Source organism: Nipponia nippon, unplaced genomic scaffold, assembly GCF_047370975.1.
Source record: "Nipponia nippon isolate SJK-2023a ecotype South Korea unplaced genomic scaffold, ASM4737097v1 scaffold_9, whole genome shotgun sequence".
Lineage (NCBI taxonomy): Eukaryota > Metazoa > Chordata > Aves > Pelecaniformes > Threskiornithidae > Nipponia > Nipponia nippon.
Genome location: NW_028262413.1, coordinates 37,370,928 through 37,394,476, shown reverse-complemented (window position 1 = coordinate 37,394,476; position 23,549 = coordinate 37,370,928). Strand labels below are relative to the sequence as shown.

The 23,549-nt window shown below is 40.8% G+C and overlaps 2 protein-coding genes across 4 annotated transcripts in view; both read left to right on the top strand.

Annotated features, from left to right (window-relative positions):
- Nucleotides 1–9,691, top strand: part of SHC4 (SHC adaptor protein 4) — a 34,411-nt gene extending 24,720 nt beyond the window's left edge. Inside the window, exons 7-12 of one of the 2 annotated variants that reach the window (XM_009470127.2) lie at nucleotides 850–976; nucleotides 2,892–3,069; nucleotides 4,452–4,512; nucleotides 5,904–6,083; nucleotides 7,545–7,798; nucleotides 8,486–9,691. In XM_009470127.2, coding sequence (XP_009468402.2) covers nucleotides 850–976; nucleotides 2,892–3,069; nucleotides 4,452–4,512; nucleotides 5,904–6,083; nucleotides 7,545–7,798; nucleotides 8,486–8,641 — 956 coding nt within the window. In that variant the 3' untranslated portion in view covers nucleotides 8,642–9,691. The remainder of the gene's footprint in view (nucleotides 1–849; nucleotides 977–2,891; nucleotides 3,070–4,451; nucleotides 4,513–5,903; nucleotides 6,084–7,544; nucleotides 7,799–8,485) is intronic. The other variant, XM_087743770.1, reaches the window with a different exon arrangement.
- Nucleotides 9,692–12,595: 2,904 nt separating this feature from the next.
- Nucleotides 12,596–23,549, top strand: part of CEP152 (centrosomal protein 152) — a 29,409-nt gene continuing 18,455 nt past the window's right edge. For both annotated transcript variants that reach the window (XM_087743889.1, XM_087743888.1), the window contains exons 1-10: nucleotides 12,596–12,708; nucleotides 14,026–14,146; nucleotides 16,852–16,952; nucleotides 17,196–17,262; nucleotides 17,484–17,828; nucleotides 18,317–18,485; nucleotides 19,249–19,389; nucleotides 20,455–20,594; nucleotides 20,891–21,091; nucleotides 22,560–22,707. In XM_087743889.1, coding sequence (XP_087600015.1) covers nucleotides 14,060–14,146; nucleotides 16,852–16,952; nucleotides 17,196–17,262; nucleotides 17,484–17,828; nucleotides 18,317–18,485; nucleotides 19,249–19,389; nucleotides 20,455–20,594; nucleotides 20,891–21,091; nucleotides 22,560–22,707 — 1,399 coding nt within the window. In that variant the 5' untranslated portion in view covers nucleotides 12,596–12,708; nucleotides 14,026–14,059. The remainder of the gene's footprint in view (nucleotides 12,709–14,025; nucleotides 14,147–16,851; nucleotides 16,953–17,195; nucleotides 17,263–17,483; nucleotides 17,829–18,316; nucleotides 18,486–19,248; nucleotides 19,390–20,454; nucleotides 20,595–20,890; nucleotides 21,092–22,559; nucleotides 22,708–23,549) is intronic.

Sequence of the window (23,549 nt, the reverse complement as noted above, 5' to 3'; positions counted from 1 at the left end):
AGAAAGACTGACCTTCACTGCTTTTTTCATGCCAGATGGTTCTCAGAGCATCATTGCCAATGGCTATAAAGTTGGTAGAGTGGCAGCTCACAGGAGAGCTCGCTCTAAGGTGTCATGGATGGCTCAGAAAATTAGGATGAAAATCTGGAGAAGCTGGGCTGCAGCCTTAACAGTCTGGCCTGCCGCCTCTCTCTAGTTCCATCACCTGCATTGCTATTTTGACTAACTTAGGGCACCCTGCAGGTTCAACAGTAAGTCCACTATTGATGCTGGGATGGGCAGAACTCCTGTACCCTGGCAGCCTGCAGGCAGGGCTGGCGGCTGGCCTAGCACCATCCTTGAGTGCTATCTCATGGTGGCTCAGCAGAGGGGAGAGCCAGTCCTGGGCACCTGGCACTTGCTGCTGGAGTGAGTTTCCTGAGGTTGTGCATGAGAACAAGGACTGGTGGCAGGAGCATTGCCCCAAGGGAGCCCTGCCCCAGGCCGCTGGAGCCACCCATGGTTGTGTTTTCATGCTGTTTCACGTGAAAGTTGCACGCTGGCAGGGCTGGTTCTCTCCCCTGCTTCTGCTTACTGCCAGGCAGGGAGAGAAAAGGAGATACAGGAACACTCCACGCAGGAAGCATGAATGGAGAGTTTCTTTTACTGAGGTATAAGTTGATACTATGATTAAAAAATACCTAGAGGAATTTCCTTAACACATCAAAAATCTCAGTCTGTATAATGTTCTAAAGCTAGCTAGATGCATAATTTCATGCCTAGCTTTTCTGCTGTAAGCAATATAGCTTGTGTCTCTATTTTCTAGTATAAAGTGCATTTACTTAATTAAAGTAAGGTGTCTCTTTGCAGCATGCCACATACTGGAATGCCCCAATGGGATGGCGCAGGAGGTGATAAACACCATAGGGCAGGCTTTTGAGCTCCGGTTCAAACAGTACCTGAAGAACCCATCCAGCCTGGTTACGTCTAAGGAAAGGTCAGCACATTCTCAGTCACTTAACTGGCAGTTTTCTTCTCTTCAGTACTTTTCAGGAAAACAATATACTCCAAAGAGCAATCCATAAATAAGATGCTTTGGATATGCTTTCTGGACATCTGCTGATGGTAGTATATGCTGTATGTACTGAGTATAATAGACTAAAATTAGCTTATTCCAGTAAACTCCATTGATTTCAGTGACATTTGTACAGGTGCATAACAGCATAGAATTCAGCCACCCTGTTCCTTAACTAAAACAGCCTTATCTTAAATGATGCAAGTAAGTTGAACAAATGTTCAAATTACTCTGCCCAAATAAGTTCTGCTCTATAAATACGGCGCACGCACACACACACGAGCTCAGCCCTGACCTGTGCCAAGTTTAAGCTTGCTGCAATTGTGGAAAGTGTGTGGTGGAGAAAAAAGCAATTGTAATTCACCTTTCTGCTGTTCTGTTCACATCCTGCACGTTGCTCAAAATATAGGGCCTAGATTAGTTTTTGGACCACAGTTCTCCATTTCAACTACCCTTTTTCCATTGCACTGGGGACACAATTCTTGCTCTAATTCATGACTCTCCTCACAGGCTAGCCATGCCTATTTTTCCTCAGTCTTTTCTTTACCATAACACCAAATTTGATCACTTGCTACCTCCCATGGGTAGGTAAAGCTGTAACGCCGCTTAACTGCATCCTGAGTACCGGGAGTCGCTACGCAGGCGGTGTCCATGGTACAGTGCCTGACGCAATGCAACAGAACTGGTTTTATTGCATAACAGCAGCCCCAGCTCCAGTTTATATTTATTTCATTGTATATAGTGGTTCTTGCCATGCCACTGCTAATACTGGCCTGTTTTCCCTGGGCACAATAACCAGAGGAGGAGCCTTTCCTATGAAACTGTGCTAGGTTATGCCACAAGTAAATCGGAGCAAGGAGAGATGGAAGAGGCTAATTAGATTCCCTCCTTGAGCCTAACCCGCAGCCAGCCTCGGAGAACGGTCCTCGGGCAGAGAAGTCGGATATTGCTGTGTGAATGAGTCACCCACTTCCAAACTACTATGAATCACATAATCAAATACTTGCACTGCATATCGCATAATCAACTACTTGAACTTTATCTCTTTCCTGCTCAAGGCCTTTTATCCAATTATATTCTTGTTAAACAGAGAAGTAAGATTTGAGATGAGTTTTTTATTTCGGGACCGGAGACAGTACAGGAAGCCCTAGCTGTTTTGCAGTGTATCAGCTGTACATTTAAACTATCATCATTCTGGTTTAGTTCAAGAAAAACATCGGATGCTCTCCTTCATGTCAATCTGTGTTTTCTTCAAGCTGAAACAGAACAGTTATTTTGATTATGGTTATTAAAATCAGGGTACATTCCACTCAGGAAAACGACTTTTTTTTTTTTTTTTAGCAATATTTGATTTTCTAAAACAGTTGCAGGCTTGTCTAACTAAATGCCGTGAGGTTTTAATTTTCTCTTGTAAGTCGTGTCCCCCACCCCCACCCCCCAAGCAATCCCTAGATTTATACAATTGAGACAAGAAGCCAGAGGAATTAGCTTTATGGTCTACATTTTGGCCACCTTAATGAATGATGCACTGGCACTCTTCTCTTAAAGTTTCAGTAGGTGGCTCTTATATTTTCAAGGCAAAGAAAAAGCATCTAGGCTGCCCGGTGCTAAGAAAATGACTGTACCTCCCTGCACCCCAAACTGTGATGACTCCATTTTTAATTCAGGAAGAAGTAACTGGAAAAATAAACAGCTCTGAAAGTTCAGGCCCAAAGCCCTTTACAGCCTCCGTATGGCTAATCTGTGTATTGTGCGATGCGCAAACACTGGGGATGTTTGCCTACACTAGAAAGCAGTTGATTACATTAGTTGCTTTTTTTTTCCCATATTTTGTCAGCGAGGCAGCAAATGCTAATGGATCAGCTGGGAATTCACAGGAGAGGGAGGATCATGAATATTACAACGAAATTCCAGGGAAAGAGCCTCCCACCGGTGGAGTGTTAGACATGCGAATGAAAGTGCAAACAGACCAAAGGGCTAACTGTCTTACACAGTGCAAAAAGCAGTATTGCTTGGTAAGTACATCATCTTCTGGGATAACAATTCGCTGCCTATTATGGGAATGAATAATAAAGTGTTACTGTGGTGTAACGCATGGCATTAACATCAGAACCAGGTCCTGATTATCCTGGGAAAGGGTTTTTTAGGCTAGATTTAATGATGCTTAGTACATAATTGAATCCCAAAGCACTTTCTGAATATGAACTGATTTGTCCTTAGAGTACTTTTAGGAGGCCAAGTAATATTCCCTGGTTCACTCGTTAGCTGTGAGAAGAAAATAGATACAGATTTAAATGGCTTGTCTGAGAGAACATCTGCAAAATCTGTGATCTCCTGATTCTGTGATCTGATAAATATTTCATCCTGTCCATTATGCTCTACAACCTATACATACAACATTAATTACCCTTGAAGGGTTTCAAGAGGCTCTGTTAAATCAGCCACAGCAGCGAAAGATGCATGTATCTGTGGCTCTTGTCTGGGATAGTGGGGGATAAAAACAAATCAGTCAGGGAGTAAAACAAGCTGAGTTCACACTGGCTGCACAGACTTCAAAGCCTGCTGTGTGAGCTCTTGGAAGCACCGGCATTTCCCCACTTAGGGAAGCAGGCACCGCTGCTTTGCTCAGAGGGAGCGCACTCAGACGTGCCCGCTGGGATCCAGTGGGTGCTGTCTAAAAAGTTGCTGCTCCCAAGTGTTATTTGTGTTTGGTGGCAACGGCGCCCCGGTTCCTGTGTGTTCCTGTGCTACTGCTCCATCCATTTTTTTGCTTTGTTAACCTCAACCATACTCCACATCTTGGCTGTGGGCCTGGTGGTCTCTGCCTTCCCAACAGTTCTCTCAAAAGGTGTTTGACTATATCCTAAGTTTGCATTCAAAGCTCGCCAGAGTTGTTGCAAGGAGTTACCCTGCCACATGTAAATGCAAATACCTTTTTTCCATGGGGTGTTACTTTTTGGTTTTCCTTTCAGTTCCGATGACCTTTTAGTCCTGCTCAGACAACTTTGTGACCATTTCACTTTCAAACCATGATGTCTGTAGTCATTTCTCCTTGTTTTTATTGCAAGGAACATTTATAAGAAAATCTGAACTTTATGACCTAGGAGTTATACTGTATATACTAAAGCTATACTATATACACTATGCTATATATATATATACTATATACATAACTGGGCAGTTAACCGTCTCTTTGAGGTTGGAGTATGTCCAGACATGGTGCCCTGTAGAAAGAAGAGTATCAGCATAAAATATTATTTGAGGAGATAAGAATTTTTTGGTGAAGAAGATATGTTTAGTTGCCTGTATCCCAATTAACTGGTGCATGGATGTTTTAAAGTTACCTGAGATTTCTAAGGGACTACTTTACGTGACTGTTTTTACAATTTTTCTACAGACAGGCAGCCCGACATTCATCAATATATATGAAAATTGCCCGGAAGAAAACAAAACTGTGGGTATGTACTCTGTTTTCCTTCTCATGCATATGCAGAATTACCCACGGCAGACTGCCTGGAAGAGCTGCCCCTTGGCTTTCGATACAATGGTGAAAAGTGTCCTACTTAGTGGGTCATTTCTAGTTCCCTAGATGAAGGGCAGACAAAAAAGCCTTACAGCTTTTCTAAAGGCCACTAATCTATCTTCATGTCTGCTGGCAGACTTGCTCGTTTTACTTGTCATGATACTGTACAGTAGCTCTTTGTTGTTTGATTCTCTTTCATACTCTTTGTCCTTTTATTCCCTTTCATACCCTTCCTTTGAAAAAGGAAGATACTTTGTTGCTTATCAGTCTCTGAAAATACCCCTTCCCCCTACAAATGCTCGATGAGACCCGAACTATCAGCATCGGGTGTTGTTCCAATGGAGCCCGTGCCCTTGGTTCCAGCATCACTGGCTTCTCAGTGTGACTGTGCCCTTCCCCGGCCTTGGGTGGCTTTGTGCCCAAGGTCAATTTGCCTTTAGCAAAACCTGCTCTCTGAGACCCCAGGAGATCACCAGCTTCCCTCCCTTTCTGGACTTCCCTTGCCACAGCCGATGCCCTGAGCACATTTTCTCAGCTCATCTCTTTCATTGCACAATGAGGTCCTTTTTTGAATTCCCACCTGCACTGCTCTAAAGGGATCCATTACACTGTCTGCAGGGGATCGTTCAGTTTCTTGTGTTATTTCTGATTTAAGGAAAGGAGAATCAAATGGTTTCTACAAAGAGAGAGTGAACAAATAAAAGAATGAATGAATAGATCTATGAATAAAACGTTTGCTAAAGAGCAAAAATATGCATGCTATTTGGCTAGCTGAAGTGCTATTATTTTCATACCCTGCAGGGGATATTCTGTTAGCCTGTTCCTCAGCTTGGATCCTAACCTGACAGATGTGGCTTTGGCTCTCCAGGCAGAGCCACAAAGCGCCAACCTCCGCCATCTTCCCTGTTCCACCAGAATAGCAAGAGAGAATTGTTCAGCTTCCCACAAGCTTTTTTTGTGGTGCAGAGGGGAAGGAAAGGGTTTTGCAACAAACAACGTATATGGCTTGTGTCTCTGTAGAGTCATATGTATTAATTTCTTTTCAGTCAGTGGGGGGTTTACTGCTGACATTGATTGAAGCAGAACTGAACCAGTGCAGAACATTTTTGAAAACTTCATTCTAACTCAATTTGGATAGTGTAGCTTGCGCCGTCTATCCATAAGGAAAAAGGAGATCATCTGCCATTTTTTCTTTTCCTTCCGAATGACTTTAGTGGGATATATAAGAACAACAATGTTCCTATTGCAGCTTTTACAGTTATTTTAACTTGAGTTTAAAAAAAAAAAAAAAGAAGGAAATCTGTGCATACTATATACTAATTGCAGGTAATTGTGGTGAAAGATCACAGAAGACAAAAAAAGAGGCAACATTATTGAAGCCTGCCTACAAAACAGATCTTTTTGATGATCCGTGTTACATCAACACACAGACCCTGCCGTCCGCAGTCTGTACAGCCCACGGTACAGCAACCACACAGATCCATGGGAGCCCACTGCGTCAGGCCAGTAGGTTCCCATTGCAATACCGTATCTTTCTAAGCTTTGAAAAGAGGGGGTCTTGTCATCTGTGTGCATGGAGAAAGATTTTGGTTTCCCCATAAGAAATAGAGAAAAGATGGGGGGAAGAAATCCTTCCTGGTTGGTTTTTTTACTTGTTAAATTCGAGACAAAGGGTATTAAAGAGTAAAAGTAGTGACGGTAAGCAAACAGAGTAACCTTTCATCTTCTATAGTTGATCGATCACAATAAATAGTGTTCCACAGGTAATGATAAGCAAGTCTTTAAGCTGCTGAGAAAGCTTGGGACTGCACCATACCTCAAGGAAGAGGGTTCTCCTGTATGCTCAAGACCTTAACCACTCTAAGGTGGAAGTGGCCTCAGATGCCTTTGCTTCACAGGCAGTAGCATGCAAGGTCACAGTGGGATCGTTATGACCATCTTTTCTCAATTCTTGAATAAGTGACCATTGAATCTCATGCAATAATTTCTAAATCAAACTGTTTGATCAGTAGTATCTATTAAATGTATGTCAAATTAAGTCTTGATTTACAGACTCAAAGTGGTGGATATCCATTAAATGACTATATAGTTGCTACTGATTGTCCTCATTATTGAAAATACTTTATTTATTAGCTTTGCCTTTTATGGTTTCCCACTGACTGTTTTCTCTGTCAGAGTTGGCTCCACACCAGAAAGTGGGCAAAGGACTGGACAGAACTACAGTAAAGGAAATCTGTGACCTGGGGCTGTTTTATGCTCTAGAAGGAACTGGCTGTATCCTGAGGAGCCTTAGGTTGCACAATTCCATTGAAGAAGTGGTATCCTCTTATTTTCCTTAGAAAAATCCTGCCTGTGAATCATTTGCAGTCTGACTGGCCATATCCCAAACCACCCAGTTTTGTTAGTACATTCAGTAATTGTTCGTTTTTTCACAGCAGATGCATCGTGCTGTAATCCTTCCCTTCTGGCTACGTTGGCCATGTTGCCTTACATTCCTGCACATAGCTGGAGCCACTCAACATGACTCTCCCAAAGATCCATGACAATCTCTTCAGAGCTTGTTAAGGAAGAAGGAAAAACTAGATCTTAAAAAAAAAAAAGTGGCTAAAAAGCAACAAAAATCTTGTTTTTACAGGGAAGATTTGACTCTTTAATACAACCAAAGAAATACAAACCCAAAGCAGTAGAGCATCAGAAAAATGCCTGTTTCCAATCCCTGTTGCCTAGCGACCCAAGGCTTTCCCATCTAAGGTATGGGAGGAGCTGGTGTGATAATTTTACCTAATGCACTGGAGGTTGTAAGCATTCATGTGTGCATAATATTACAGTCTGTAAGGTTGGTTTGATCACAGCTTCAAGACTGAACCATTTGAATTTTTTAAAAGCTATACAAAAATATGTCTTGCACCCTTTTAGGATGAAGTTCTAGGTGAAGCGTCCAGTACATTCCCTTTCATTTCATTTTAGAGTTACCGGAAGCTGTTCAACAGAGTGCCACAAGCAACACAGCTGGTCTCTGTGTTCTGCCACAAATAAAGCAACAGCTCAAGAATGAAGATTGTTACCATGGCAAATTAAACAGGAAAGCAGCAGAGAGCCTGTTAGTCAACGATGGGGATTTTCTGGTTCGAGAGAGCACAACGTCACCTGGTCAGTATGTCCTCAGTGGACTTCAGGGAGGGCAAGCAAAGCATCTGCTCCTGGTGGATCCTGAGGGCAAGGTATGAACACTTCATACACTGAAGTTTCAGGGCTGCTCAGCTATTTCAGTCAAAACGCACGGGTGCATGCCAGGAAGTGGAACTGATCTGATTCCATCCAGGTTAATTTAAATTTAGTCAATGACTTCAGTAGGTTTGAAAGTTCAATTCAAGAACTTACAAGCACCGAAGTACCACGGAAATAAACGTGAGGTACTTAAATATTGTTGTTAGTCCAGGTGCTGATAATTAGTGTATACACTTAATACATCCTTTGAGTTGTCGTTATATTGCTAGAAAAATAACCCTAACATTAAATAATGAATTTGATTAGTAACACACTTCTGGATACAGCAAAGGTAGAGCTGGTTTGTTGTAACGTCAATTCTACTTGCTTCTGCTCAGGGCTAGAAGAGCACTCTTAAGTGACGTCTCTCTTCTGTGGAGGAAAAAAAAAAAAGGTTATTTCATTCCCCTTAGCAGAATCAGTCCAGCTCTACATACAGTCTCTTTAACTTGGTCCTCTGCTTTTCATGTCAGCTAGCGGTAGGTCAAAGGATAGGTCTGAATTGCTGTCTACAGCCTAATGATCCTGCTCCAGTGAGTTCGGTGGCTTAAATGCCTTTTGACTGTAATGCACTAGGCTCGTGCCTAACCAGTTATAAGCACGATCTAACCATAAATATGTTCTTTTGCTTCTTTCATTAGGTGAGAACCAAAGACCATATATTTGATAGTGTGGGTCATCTTATTCAGTATCACATGGAAAATAATTTGCCAATCATCTCTTCTGGAAGTGAAGTGAGCTTGAAGCAGCCTGTCAGGAAAGAGAGTAATGTGGGACACATGCAATATCACAAATAATCCCTCGGATCTCACAAATCCCAAGACAATTCATTATCTGACAACTGTACCGAGAACTTTCTATTATGAAGACAATTCAAAAAAGTATAGACTGCACTTTCTGCTGCTGTTCCAGAAGATACCCTTTTGTGTGTGTACGTATGAATATATGTATATGTGTATATCTATGTAGATCTATAGAGATCAACAAGCATAGTTATATAGATATATATGATCTTAACAAAATTACACCTTCGGAGTGTGAGATTCATTTGTGAGAAGGTATTTTAGACATGCACAAATGTCACTTTCAAGGTCATACTGAATCAGTAACTATTTAAAAGCACAATTAAACCTCTACATGCAAAAGCTCACTTGAACGAACTGCTGGAACATTAGTATGTGCCTTTTAGCATAGAATTATTGGAAACCGATATTATTTATACTGAATCAGTTTTGGGTGGTTAAACAAACATGTCTAAGCTTTTAACTATTTGCCAAAACAAATACAATTTGAATATTACTAGAATGTCATCTGCTTTCGATAGACACTAACAATTTCATTTTGCTTGTAACAGCACTTTACTAGCAAGTAATGTTTGAAATGAATAGCATTCACAATACAGAAAGGTTGTCCGGTTTCTTAATCCTTTTTTATCACTGTCTGACTACTCAAAGATTTGAGATTATGCAACATTTACAAAGTTGAAATTAATATATGTAATATAATTTTGGAATAGAACTTGTTAAAGGACAAGCATGCTAGATCCTAATATTTTTGTCTTGCATATGATTTTACTATTACTACCAATTAATACTGGAGACATCTCTTTTTAAAGGTAGGCTAAATATATTTTCATTGATTACATAGTTGTTTACAAACTAGAGAAGCTGAACAAAACTAATGATACATTTTGAGAGAAAACTATTTAAAAGACTCTTTGAACTTTGCATGTGCCCTTACTCAGTGTTCTTTCCAAAACAAGATACGGTTTTCCCGTTCTTCATGTAGAGCCCATTTGTTCCTAAACATGGAAAAAAGTCTTTTAAAGGAAACCTATGAACTGTTTTGCCACAATAAATACTCTAAATATGAACAATCCTATATTCAGAGTGAACAGTGATTTCTTGGGCTTCCTGTTGAAGAAACAGTGATTTAATAAGTAACTGAAGAAGGGTGGGGGGATTTGGGGAATGAGCTGGTAGTCCGGGTGATGGCCTGAGAAAGTTGTCCCTTTAAGATAAGCGATGTCTTCTGGCATGAGCAGGGACATTCCCTCTGTCTCCCAGCCCACCGGCTCAGTTCCATACGACAGGCGATTGTTGTGGAGTTCAGCAATTGCTGGAAGACTTGACTATAACAAAAATACATTCTGCTCTTTTGCCTGTGTTCCTGTTAAATGGGACGCTATAGTAAGAGCTCTTTTCTCTAGAAAGCAAGAGGGGTCATGTACACATAAAATTATTGAAGACATAAGCTTTCTTGGAGGGGAAAATACGATGTAAAGAGCCACACTTAGAGCTGACTAAAAACCATCTTTATTCTTATCCTCAGCTAATAGGCATAAAATATATTTCATTCTTTCTTGGTAATAACATGATTAAAATACTCAATTACATATACTGAAGCAGTGAGAAGCTTTAAAACAGGAGTAGCTGATTTCCTTGCTAATAGTCTGGCATTATTGATACCTCAAGCCTTCAGACTAGAAGCTCAAGCTTATGCCTGTTCTATCCTATGCAGGGTTTTCACCTGTGAAGAAGGCCCCCAGCAAGAGTTCATGCTAACCTTTGTGCCACTGCAAGGGTAGTTAGCAAGAAACTGTAACTGGAGTATTAAATCCCTGCATTGTATCCTTTCTATTCGGACATCTTGCCAAACTTCATAATGTGCTTGGCATGACTTAATTGAGCAAACAATGAAACAAAAATAGTTACTTCTGTGGCATGTCGAGGAGAGAGAAAGACCTGCATAGGGCAGTTTTGATTTTTGCATCAAAGCTGAGTCTTATGACAGGTCATAGAAGGCAAATGTGCAGAACTCCATCTCTATTTTTAGTACAGATCAAAGTTACTCGGGACTAGAATAATAGTGTTTGGAGTTGTGATAGTATGAGATCAAAGTTGTATGACTGCCAGTCAAGATACTGACTTGGGGACTTTTTTCACTTCACCAATTTTCACTTTACCAATGCATAAAAACATCCAGAGTCAGTGTGTGATGTTTGTATCACAGTATGACACAGTCTTAAGTCTCCCTCTTTGAATATCACTAACTTAAACAAAAGTGAGAGCAGAATCTTTTGTTACTCCTGCGTCTTTTGTATGTGTCCGAAGCAAAACTGTGGAGGAAAAAGGGAAGAAAAGGGAGATAATTGGGTGCTAGCGCAATAAACAAGTATCTCAAAATCTCTTGATGTGAGAGAAAGCAAAGAATCCAACTAATTACAGATACAATCCAGACACAACACATCCATGCGTTACAGACAACAGGCATTTTCCTAGAATAAATTACATCCATTCTTCTGGAGCCAGAACTAGGAACTCAGGTTTTGGTTTCTAACATTGATGTGCCTTATTAATGCTGCTTTTAGCCTCTGTGGACCAGCCATCTCATGTAAAGTACACTATGATCTCCTGTTTGGAAGTCTTAGAAGAAGTAACTATGCTAAAAAAAAAAAGTTATCTGAATTTTTGAAAGTTTTCCAAAATACTGTTCTTGAGAAAGTTAATATGAATTGTCAGGCACATTTAGGCTTTTTTTTTTTTTTAATCATTTCATGCCTGTGAAAATGCTGAGGAGAATTGCTTAATCTCTGTTCTAATGATTACTAGAAACCCCTGGGAAAAATAGCTAATTTTGCCTATAATGTCACATTTACAAGGCATAGCAAGTTCGTTCTTTTTCAAAGCTCCTATAAATTTCACTGAAACACATTAACACACATATCTGTTTGCTTCAATCAATAAAAATGTAATAACGAATGACCCAAACGCCTCTCTCGTACCACAACTTCCATTTTCTGCTGCTACGGCAGGCAGGCAGCGTTATTACTGCCGAGGGTAAGTGTCACCAGATGGAGCTATTACATATCTTCCTCATCTCTGAACAAACATCGTTCGAAAAACCTTTCTGATTTTTTTTTTGAATGCTTGCTACAGGCAGTTCTGTAGAAGTTTGTTTGCTCAGAGAAACTTTTAATTTTTTAAACAGATTAAACTAAGCCCTCGAAGCAGAGCGGCTCCATGAGCGCTAGGCACCCTGAGGAAGGCCGCCCGTGTGCGCCATGGCTGCTCCTGTGCCCCCGCGGGGGCTTCCCCGGGCAACGGCGGGGTCCCCTGAAGGGCCTCCCCGGCTGGGGCTTAGAGCGGGGCCTCAGCCACTGAGCGCCATCACCACTCGGTCAGCAAGGGCGCAGGGCGAGGGGACGGGCCGCAGGCAGCCCCCTCGGGCGGCTGCTCTGTGAGGAGAGCGGCAGGAACTCGTGACCGTCCCTCCCCGCCCACGCAGCTGCTCTAAAATGAGAGACGCTCGTGCCATCCTGTCAGCTTTCTTCATGACGCTGTCGTGAGGACCAGCCCCCGGTCACATGATGTCATCCCGTCGTGCTGTGACCTCACGAGGGCAGCTCACCGACAACGCCACCGCGCGTTGCCAAGCAACCGCCACGTCTCGCTGCGAGATGGCGCCTCCGCCGCCCGCGCCGAACGCCTCCCGTCGCCCGCCCTGCGCGCACACTCGCACCGTCACGGGAAGACCCCGCCCCTCCGCAAAATAGCCACAGCCATTGGTCGGCCGCTTGGCCAATCAGCTAGCCAGGCACGTTCCCGCCGCCATGCGCGCCTACTTTCGAACGGCGGGCGGAGGCGGGTTTGCGGCGCAGCCCAGCGCCACGGAGGCGGGACGCGCTTGCCCCGCCCTCCTCCCGTCCTTCTTGCGCAGCGAGGCGATGCTGTGGCTGCCGGTTGGCGCCCGCGGCTGTCAGTCAGGGCGGCGGGCGCAGGTTCGGTTGTCATGCGGAAGAGCGGCGGGGCGCGCTTTTGTTGTGCCCGAGGGAGGCGGGCAGCCGCGGCGCCCGGCGGCTCAGGTGAGTCTCGGTGCTCGGGCAGCGCTCTGCCGCCTTCTCCTCCTCTTCCTTCTGCCCCGCAGGGGCCGGGGCGAAGCCGGTCAAGGAGGGCCCGGCGGGAGGTGCTTCCCCGGCCGCCCTGTGAATAACGGCAGCGATCGTCCCCGGCCGGTGCCCGCCCCGCGCCGCCGCCCTGAGGGGGCTGAGGCGGCGGCCGGCGAGCTGGCCCCGCGCGCCCTGTGGCGGCGGCGCGCGCTGCTCCGTGTGCCCCCCCCGCCCCGTCTCTCCGTGACTGATGGCGGCTCTTACGGGCCGTGAGCCGCTGAAGCGGCGCTGCGTCCCTTCGTCGGGTCGCCTCAGCTGGCGGGGTTGGGAAGGGCTTTAAGAAAGAGGAGAGGGCGGGTGGTCGTTTGCAGCTGATGGGGATTTGGGGAGAAGATGGCTGAGCTGCTTCAGCATCGTTCCGCGAAAGCTGTTGGCAGGCGGTCACGCTGCGGAATCGTAAGGGTGCGCAGAGACAGGGACTTGCGTTAGGATTCCTGCTAACTATTGGGGAGTTTCCTTGAATATCAGTGGGCAAGCGGGTCCTTTAAACATAATGAAGTAAATGACACATTATGTCTTTTAACTTGGGGATAATGCTCTCGTAAAGCTTATTTTATACTGAGTGAAGGCTTCAGATTGTGCTACACCAGTATGCTCCAGCAATGTGCCATTCTGTAAAATCTTCATCAGGCATTTCTAGTTCATCACTGCCGGTCAGGAGTGTCTCTTCATCGCTGTGAACTCAGTGCTCAGTGTAGACAAGTCCTTGGGGGTCTGAGTCTCTTCATTAAGCAGTTATCTCTGGAACTGACACAATACTTTTCCTGTTTCCACGATACTTTTCCTATTTTCCCTCTCAGAGCTATTATCCAAATGCACAAGCAACAGTATACTTCCAGTATTTAGTACAAAATATAGTTGTTCTCTAGAAATAAATGAAGCAAGATTTAAAAGTGGACATAACTGTCAATGTATATCACAGCGTATGTATAGCATACAGTGTTAGAACTTGAATAAAATAATGCCTGGTTGTGAGTGAACTTCAATAATTTCATAATTTCAGCATATGGAAAGTGCAAATAATCTGTTTTAAATGCTATCTTCTTAGAAACAAGTAGCACTGGATATACTGAGAAACAAAAGCTCAAGTGAATGGTATAGATAATGTGCAATGTTTGTTTCAAAAAATACATTTTTGTGTGTTTGGCTACTGAATTCAGGAGGTGAGGGTCGTACTTTTTGGTTCCCCCCAACACGTTTACTAATATGTGATGTTTTCCTGTCTTGCAATAGGTTTCGCTGGATACTCAAAAACTATTAGAAAACAATGTCCCTTGACTTTGATAGTGGAGCTCTACAAACTCAACATGAAGATGAAGACTATGACCAAGAGGATTATGCAAGAGAACAAGAGGTGAAAAAGAACAAATTATTTAATCTGAAGACTTGTGTATCTAGGTTCTTCCCATTTTTCTCTTTTAAGTGTTTTAAAGAAAAAAAGTTTTATGCTGTCTTTGGTAAGAGCAAAACAGTGCAGACTGTGCTTTGCAAGAGTGGCATAAAAAGTAACAAGGGAATGAGATGGTGCATCTTACGAGCCTTGCAACGTCATATGTAGTGGTGGAAGGCTGTTACTCCTTGCTTATACAGTAGATCAAATGCAAAAGGCTGGTGTTACCTACCTTTTGTATTTCTTGACAGCTTTTTCACTTATTAAAAATACTTAGAAAGCAACAGCTCTCTTTCACTTGAAAATTTGGTTAGCTTAGAGAAGAATGAGGAATAATTATAATCAGCATTTTAAAATTTGATTATAAATTACATAGTTTAATCTGTAGAAAAATATACTCAAATGTTTTGGGGTTTTTTTTGTAGTTGAAATACTTTGGATGTTTCTGTTCTTTTTGTTTCATAAAGAGAATTGGCAAAATGTGTGTTTAACAGGAATGTGTGTAATGGTTTCTTACAGGGTGGTAAATCGTGTTCATGTCAGGTAACCTCCCCAATATATACTTCAGGGATCACAGTCTAGAGTGTAGGTAGTGTAGACACAAATGCTTGCAAAAACGTGTAGTAGACCAATAGCTGTTCAACTTGGAAAGATGCTGTTGCAAACACTGTAGGAAATCTGATGTCTGTTCCAAAACCTTCTACCCAGATAAAGAACGTTGTGCTTGTGCAGGAGAACAAGTAGTGAAATAACTGTAGGGTTATTACAGTGAGTGAGCAAGAGAGTGCATAAATAGGATTGCAAGTTCAGAGTGTTGAGGGGAACATCTTCTCTATAAGGAGAGGCTGGGAGAGCTGGGACTGTAACCTGGAGAAGAGAAGGCTCAGGGGGAATCTCATAAATGTGTATAAACACCTGAAGGGAGGATGTACAGACAATGGAGCCAGGCTCTTTTTAGTGGTGCCCAGTGACAGGACAAGAGGCAATGGGCACAAACAAAGCGGCCTCTTGGGAATAAGTTAGCGATAGTCCTTGTAGGTCATGCATGTTTGAACTGGGGCAGGGTGGGGTTCACAAAACTGTACATGTAGATATTTCAGTGGGATGTGACTTTTAGCCTGCTAGGAGGCTAAAACGCAGGCTCTGCTGTGTTCCCTGGTCAAGATGTAATCTGAGACTTTCTGCATTAGTTTTTCTGCCACAGCAAAGCAGGTGTGTGTGTTGGTTTGTTTTTTTTTTTTTTTTTTTTTTTCCTTGAAAACTGGGGAGAGTACTTTAACACTAACTTAAGAATTGGGCAACCCTTACCCACATCTGGAGTCCTGTGCTAGCTAACCTGGTAGGCTGAGATCAGTTTAAATATGGACTCTTATGATGATCTCTTGTGAACTGTGTATGTGCTGCTTTCTCTTGACTTTAAGTTTTCAAAGCAGTGCAAGGCCTGAGAAACCTATGGTGCTTGAGTATGTCCTTAGTTGCAAGTAGGGAAAAGGAAAGGGGCTCTTCAGTGAATGATGCTGCCTTTCCTTTCCTGCTTCCTGGAGCTGAGATATAATAAATCTAGAGAGTGCTCTAATGATAGGGAAACTTCTTCAGGCCACTAGTGAATTTCTAGGAACAAACTTTTGGTGCTCTGTTGTTCTATAGATGCTTAGAAAAGTTGTCCTTCTCACCTAACCTTTGGTCTTGGACAGCATCTAAAATAGCACCTGAGAAAACATGATATCTTTAAGAGAAACTTTTGGTAGATGATTTTTCTTTTTTGTAGTGTTTTTTGTTTTGTTTTTCTTTGTTTTTTTTTTTTTTTTTAACAAAGAAAAGCTGATAAGGTATTGAACATGGGGCAGCTAATGTTTCTGCTCTTATTAACGCATGCTTTCAGAGTGTGGAGAAAAACAGGGTTAGGGTTTAGAGACTTCATGTAATAACTCTGAATATATTGTGTAGTTCTCAAGTCACCTAATAAGAAAAAGAGAGTGCATAGCTCAGATCTACGAGAAGCCCAATATGTGGCCCCATATCAAAGCCTCTCTGAAAATGGGAAGAAGAGGTACGTTCTATCTGGGAATCATTACAACAAGTAAGTTCAGGAGTGTTGTGTTTGGGTTTTTTTGTTTTTGTTTTGTTTTTTTTGTGGCACAACTGTCTATTTCCTGAATTAGGAGTGGTGGTATTTTTCTCTGTTCATGTCCAGTTGCTTGGTGACTTGATCTGAACACATGAGCAGACGACTAATCATTGCAGTGATGACTTCTTGCATCTAGTAACACTGGCTGGAAAGTTCTTATCTGGATTTCAATTCAGACTCCTCAGAGGATGTTTTGAATGTTCAGTACCTCTCTTGCCTGGGGTTTAGGGAGGAGCAACCTTGGCATGATTAGTTTGCAAATGATTCTTCAAAAGTAGTCTGTCTTGGGAGATGTCTGTCTGGTGGCATTCCCCTTACCTCTTTTTGATGCAGCTCTCTTCTTACCAAGAGTTTGCCGGAAAAAAATTAAACTGGTACTCTAGCTTATTAAGCATTCTGTGAATTCCAGTCTTGCGAACTTTTCAATGGAGGAAGAAAAACAGGATTTTGTGCAAGTGGCTTATTTCGCATGTCTCTTTGGACTGAACTTGTATGCATTCTTTTGAAAAGCTTATAATGAATGTTGTTTGTTCTGTTTCAGTTGCAACAACTATTGACAGACCTTCCCCATGATATGCTAGAGGACAGTGGAGACCAGCTCTCCAGTTATTCGGACTGTAGCATTCAGGACACTGAGGAGCAGTAAGGCATTTTGCACTATTTTTTGTTATTTATGTTGTACTTCTGAGCATAGAGCAAAATCTCATCTGATGAGGTGTGTAAAAGCAATCCAAGTAAAAAGGGAGCTGTGGTGCCGTTTGCAGTATGGTTTGTGTTCCATGAGAAACAAACTAGATGCCACTTAATTTAACGAAGAGATGGTTTGATTTGTTTTGTTTTTCCTGAAGTTATAAGTACATGGTTAAGCTGCTTGTCTTTCTGTAGATCGCATGAGCCTGGGAAGCATGATGGAAGGTGGAACAATCATCCATTGATAAGTGATCCTCAAAATGTAAGCTTGTATGAGCAGTGATGTAATTAGTAGGAACTGCTTGTTCATAATAACATGCTAAATATTATTTAAATTTGTTAGAGAAGTACTTTTCATGTAGGTAACATGTTTTGCTATTAATTTGAAATATTTCTAACTTGAGGGCTGGTGACCCCAGAAAAAGGGTGGGGGAGAAATCTGCGTTTTGAGAGCGCGATTCTAAACCTCTTATCCATTCATAGGGTTATGAACAAGGACAAAATCTGTACCCTGAACAATTCTTGTGTGACCAGCAAAATGATCATGTTGAGAAACATGGAAAGAATTGGAATGGCCTACATAACGATGAAGACAAGAAACATTTATATGATGCTAAAGAAAATTACTGTGGCCAGAACGGTCAAGAGGATCCTGATGATGTGTATCTTGGTAGAGATGGGTTTAATGCTCCAAGTTCCTACCAACAGAACAATGTGTATCATCTTCCTGAAAACTTCCGGCCATATACAAATGGCCATAAACCAGAATTTAGCAATCAGCAAAGTAAAATAATAAATTTTCCAGATGCTCCAAAAGAACATCTTAAGGTATTTCAGAAGCTGATGCATTTTTCTGTCTCTTTTGGAAAATTTTCATAAGTCTTTAACTATTGGTAGTAATGTTTCTAAATGTTTTCAGTCTGTTATTATCAGTTTAAACAGTGATGGGAGGCTTCTGTAGTCTATTTTGCCTGTGAAAACAATGAAGTGTTAAATAATTGGATTTTCATATGTGCATGTTATGATTTTTTTTTTTCCTCTTGTTGGCTATGTAGAATTCCATGAGGTAGAATGAATGTGATTCACTTAAGTGTGTGCTTGCTTTATTGAAGTTGACACTTCACCACTCTCCTAAAGTGGAAGCTTTCATGAAAATTTCTGTCACACTTAAATGGTGTGCTGGATTGGAGCCTGAAAATGAAGAGCTACTATAGTTCTTCTTAATGTCAACCTGTAAAATGAAAAATATTTTCATCGAGCAAGACTACAGTTGTAGTTTTAATTTATTTCCTCTTATGTATATATTGTCACAACAGCAATTTGTTGCATCTGATGTTGTCAGTGGCCAATCGCCAGAATCTTACAAAGTGACTTATAAACCATACCAAAATGGCATTCATCAAAAAATTGCAGTAATCCAAGAAGGAACCAGAAGAAATGATGTGTTTGAAGATTTGCAACATGAATTCTTGGGCAATGGTGAAAGTAAGTGTTTGCTGTTCAGACTTGAAATAAGCTTGTGTGAAAAGTCAGCTGGAAATCAGCAACAGAAAACCTATTGATTTCAGTAGATTTTTAGTAAGAGGACAACTAAAAGTATGTTGATGTATGTGATCTTTTGTGTTGCTCTAAGCTTACATTGGGATAGCCCTAATTTTGCGTTGGGTTTGGGTTGGGTGGGGTTTTTTCCACTTTATCTATAAATCAGCTTTTTTTGATCAGGGTATTTGAGTTTCAGGCTATTAAAAATGTAGTTTTGACTGGTGAGACTGAAAGAAATTGTTTCTGATGGCTTGATCTCACGTCTTGCTGGTGCTTTTTATTGTTTATAATATTGGAAAATAACGACTTGCTGTACCTTAGGAAACATATTTTGCTTGATGCCACATTGGGCTTTTCTGTTAGGTACATTTCAAATGACAGAACTACTTTGCTTGTTAGACATCTTGAAAATTTATAGTTGCCACAAGCCCGTGTGTGAATTTGTAGCATCTAAACCTTTATCTGGGCTTGCTGTTAGGTTTGAATTGCATTGGTAGTTCCTACAATTCTTCAGCCATTGCTACCAGAGCAACTCAGGTGACGTGAATCAAACCTGGATTAAAAAATTATGTGGTTTTTTGTGAACCAACAGTGAATTTGGCACTGTATGAAAGAAGTATTTTGGGGCAGGAATTACTTAACGACTGTGACTTTCTTGGTTAGTTGACTGTGCTGACCTGTCTGTATGCTATTTGAAATTTGGCAGATTCTTCAGAAAATATGCAGATTCTTCAACTTCAAGTTCTAAATAAAGCAAGAGAAAGACAACTGGAAGAACTTAATGAAAAGCTAGAAAAGAGTGCACAGCAGATTAGGTATTTGAATCATCAGCTTTCAATGGTGAAAGGTAAAATGTTTTTTTGTATGGATCTCCAATTCTTAGATTTTATTCATATCTAGTAACTTTTTTATTCCGAAACTTTGATTTAGGTAGTGTCTCTGCAGGCATTAATCATATTTTATAAACTTGATTTGGGATTATGTGCACCTAACCCTCTCCTCCCAACATTGTTTTGAAGAAAATTCTCTGGGTTAGTCCCTGACTACATAACTGTCTTAACTTTTACTGCATTCTCACGACCACCATTATAATCGAGTCCCCAGGTGCCAGGCATTAAAAATGCACAGAACAGTGAGAAGTTTGCCAAAGTAGTGTGTTAAAAGTGTAAAAAAAAAAAAAACAAAAAAAAAACAAAAAAAAAACACCAACAAAAAAAACCAAAACCAACCAACCAACCAAAAAAACCCCCACTCCCCCAAACAAAAAACCAACCAAACAAAAAACCAACAAAAAAACCCAAGCTCCAAACTCCAATAGGAGAAGTGTACATCTGTGAAAAAAATTTTTTTTTTTTTCTTGTTCTATCTAGTTTAACAAGCCATTTCCTGGACTGTACGTAGAGAGAAGCTCTTCCAAAATTATCAAAGCTATAGTGGAGATTGGTGGTTGTCTTGGCCTCCCTTTTCTTATAGGAACAGACAAAAAAGAGTTGTGAGCTTAAAGAATTAAGAATATAATTTTTAGAATGCAGAAGGAGCCGGGGAGAGCAAAAACTTCAGCTGTCAACCATTTTGCTCTGTCTTGGCTGTTCCTCCAGGGGAATTATTTTGTTTCTCCGTTAAAGGGTGTAAGGGATGATGCTAGTTCCTAGTGCTGACAGAATGGGGCTTGTTTCCACTAGGGTTCTGAAGGTACGACCTATCAGAGTGCTTTCAGCTATTAGAGGAAGAAAGTGGTCACTGGATGGAGACTGAATGTTTTTGTTCTGGCTTCTGCTTGTTGCCCACAGTACGAGACAGAGGGCTTACAGCGAATGGTTCTGTAGAGCAGGGGTACTGAACAGTCATGTTCCATGAAGTTGTTGGGTGGCTGGCCATGTTTCTCACACAATTATTATGTCTCCTTCTTAAGACGAAAAGGATGGTTTGGCTGTTAGTCTTCGTGAGTCTCAAAAACTCTATCAGAATGGAAAGGAACGGGAAGTGCATCTTGAAGGTCAAATCAAGGCCCTTGAAACTCAAATTCAGACTCTTACTACCAATGAGGAGCAGGTACTATAAATATTCTTAAACTGTTTACTGTGGAAGATCTCTCCAGTTATATCTGTGGAGCATTTTCATTAAACACAAATGCTGGTCTCTTGAAACACTGTTTGTGATCATTGCAGAAGCTGAATATAAGATGAATGAATAGGATGCATTGGTGGAAAATAGTTTGTATTAAAATCCAGGCATTATCTGAGAACTTTTAGCAATTCTTGCACAAAAAAAATTGAACTGACATACAGAATATTGGAGCAAAAGTAAAATACATGTAACTGAGAGCTACTCTAATACTGTTCGCATAGATACTGAAGCAATCCAAAGTGGCAGAGGTTGCCATGGAAAGCATGCAGAAGCAGCTGCTAGAACTTCAGCGATCAGATGCCCTTCAGCGAGCCAGAGAACAACACGAGGCCATTATTTCAGCACTCAAGCAGAAGTATGAAAACCAAGTATTATCATTAGAACAGAAACTTGATACTACAAAATCTGCACTCCGAGAGCAGGTGAGGAATTATTTTTGGACACTGAGTACTGTACTGGAGAGGCTGTAGAACTCTGCATGTTTCCTACACTGTACTTCTTGACCTATAATTCTAATAACTCCTTCTGGAAGCTGCTAAGCAAATGGAAAGGAAATTCTACATAAGTCTCGATATTATGAAGCCTGTGTGGTATGTTTTTATAAACATCTCCAGGCAGTTGTGAGTTCAGATTGTGTGTTTGTACATAGCAGATGCAGAGGAGGCAAGAATTCATTGTCTTAATTTCTCTCCTGAGCTTTCATTCTGTGCACAACCTCTTTTTGAAAGAGTACTGGCAAATAAATCTGGGAAAGAAAAGAACTAATTAAGAAATTATGTGATGTGTTTTGCTGCAAGAAAAACTGTTTATTAAACAGTCTGTTGCCAAACTTTAGTCTCAAAATGATCAAGGACTCCTAACCACTAAACAGTCACTTTATTTTAGAAGTACAGATTTAAAAGGAGAGAAGGGAAGAAAAAAGGCTGGCTTTAAGATGGAGTTTGATATGGATTATGTCATATGGTTATAGAGCTTATTAAAATCATTCTACCTGACGTGTAATAAGAGTCCATTACACTATTGGAAATATTCAAGCAATGTAGTCTAGGCAGGCCTTAATAAATTGTCCTCTTCTTTCACATAAAGGAAATAGAATAAACATCTTTAATTCTAGGTCTGTAATTCTTGTCTCAACATAAATATGCATAAAAAATAAATGGATTGTATGTTTGAAAAGGTAACTAGCACTTGCTTATAAACAAGAATGCACTGCTAAATGTCTGTTAGTACCGCAACAAAGCTTACACAGCTTTGTCTCTACTGCAAAAAAAGTTTTTTATGGTAGTATGTTTGGGGTATTTAGAGAGAGATCTCCTGGTTTTGAGAGAAAATAGAAAAGTCAAAAGGCGTAAAGACGAGGTACTGTGCCTCAAAGGTCTGTGTAGGTAACTGTAAGCAATGCCATATGAAGGTCTACTTTGTATATCATGTGAAAAAACTACAGTTCCTCTTTTACAGAGCATTGGAACATGCTAGCTTGGCTTAAGTTCAGTTAAAATAAACTGAGTTAAGCTCAGGCTTAATATAAATAATGTGAAGGCTTGATTTTTCTGCAGTAGACTAACTATATGTGATTAATTACAGGGGATAATCTGACATGCTGAAAACTAACTGCTCTAGGAAATACGAAACGGTTCACATCCATGTATGTTTATATATGAGTATACTTACTGTCTCCTAGTGAAAACTTTAACTTTGATTCTGTAAGAGATGACTTGTCAGCCAAGGGTAGCATTTGATCTGTGATTGATTTAGCTGGCCTCTGCCCTTTTAGATATCCAATTGATTCCTTTTCTCCTGTTTCTTCTATGTATTCACTCTTTCCATACTCAAAACTGTCCTAGATGGCTAGATGTTTGTAATATGAGTAAAAATAATCTCTCTTCCTAGAAAGAGCTTTGCAAAAATCTAGGAGAGCATGTTAAGCAACTTGAAAAAATGCTGGAAGAAACTAAATGTGAAAAAACTGAAATAATAAATCGACTGACAAGAAGCCTAGAAGAAAGCCAAAAGCAATGTGCAAATTTACTGCAAACAGGTCAGCCTTTTACTCACACCTTACCTTTCCTTGCAGAAATGGCTCCAGTTTTTTGAAGTATGAAATTTCACATCTGTGTTCCCATTGAAATGGAATCAACATCAAGCTAAATGTGTACAAGACCACTTCCTATGCAGTGCATTAGTCAGACTTAACTGAAGTTAAGTCTAGACTGAAGTGTAAAAAACAATAAAAATGAAATACCCTTCTGCAAAAAAAACCCACCCAAACCAAATAAAACCACCAAAAACCCAAACAACAGCAATTAAACTATTTTTATATGTATTTTGTGCTGCATATGTGTAAACTTAGTTTTGGACTAAATAACAGCCTTTGGGAGCAAGCTACTTATTTTTGTGTTAGGCATTTGACTTGGATTGCCATTCTAAATTCAACTCTCAACAAGAAAATAATTGTTTTTGTGACTGGAGGCTGGTTCTTGGAAACTTCTATCAGTAGGAATAGCACGTGAAATATTCTGCTCTCTGTGTATTTGACTTGTGTTTACCTTTACACATTGAAGTCTTTTAATAGTAATGGATGTCTTTTCGTAGAATCCAAACATCTTAACTTAAAGAAATGTCTGTCTTCCTGGATCCTAATTTAAGGGCATGTTCTGTTTAAGAACTGTGGTAGTCTGGAAGAAAAATCTCTCTAGAAGAACCTAAATGTCAGGATAGAGAAGGAGAAAAACCTTATTGGATCACTATCATGTAGTAAATAAGTAATTATAAACGTGATAGGATATTTAAAGAGTGCAACTGCCAGTTGAAGAAATGCCATGATTTTTCTGTGCTATATTCATCAAATGCCTTAAAGCAGTAATAAATTGGCAAACTGAT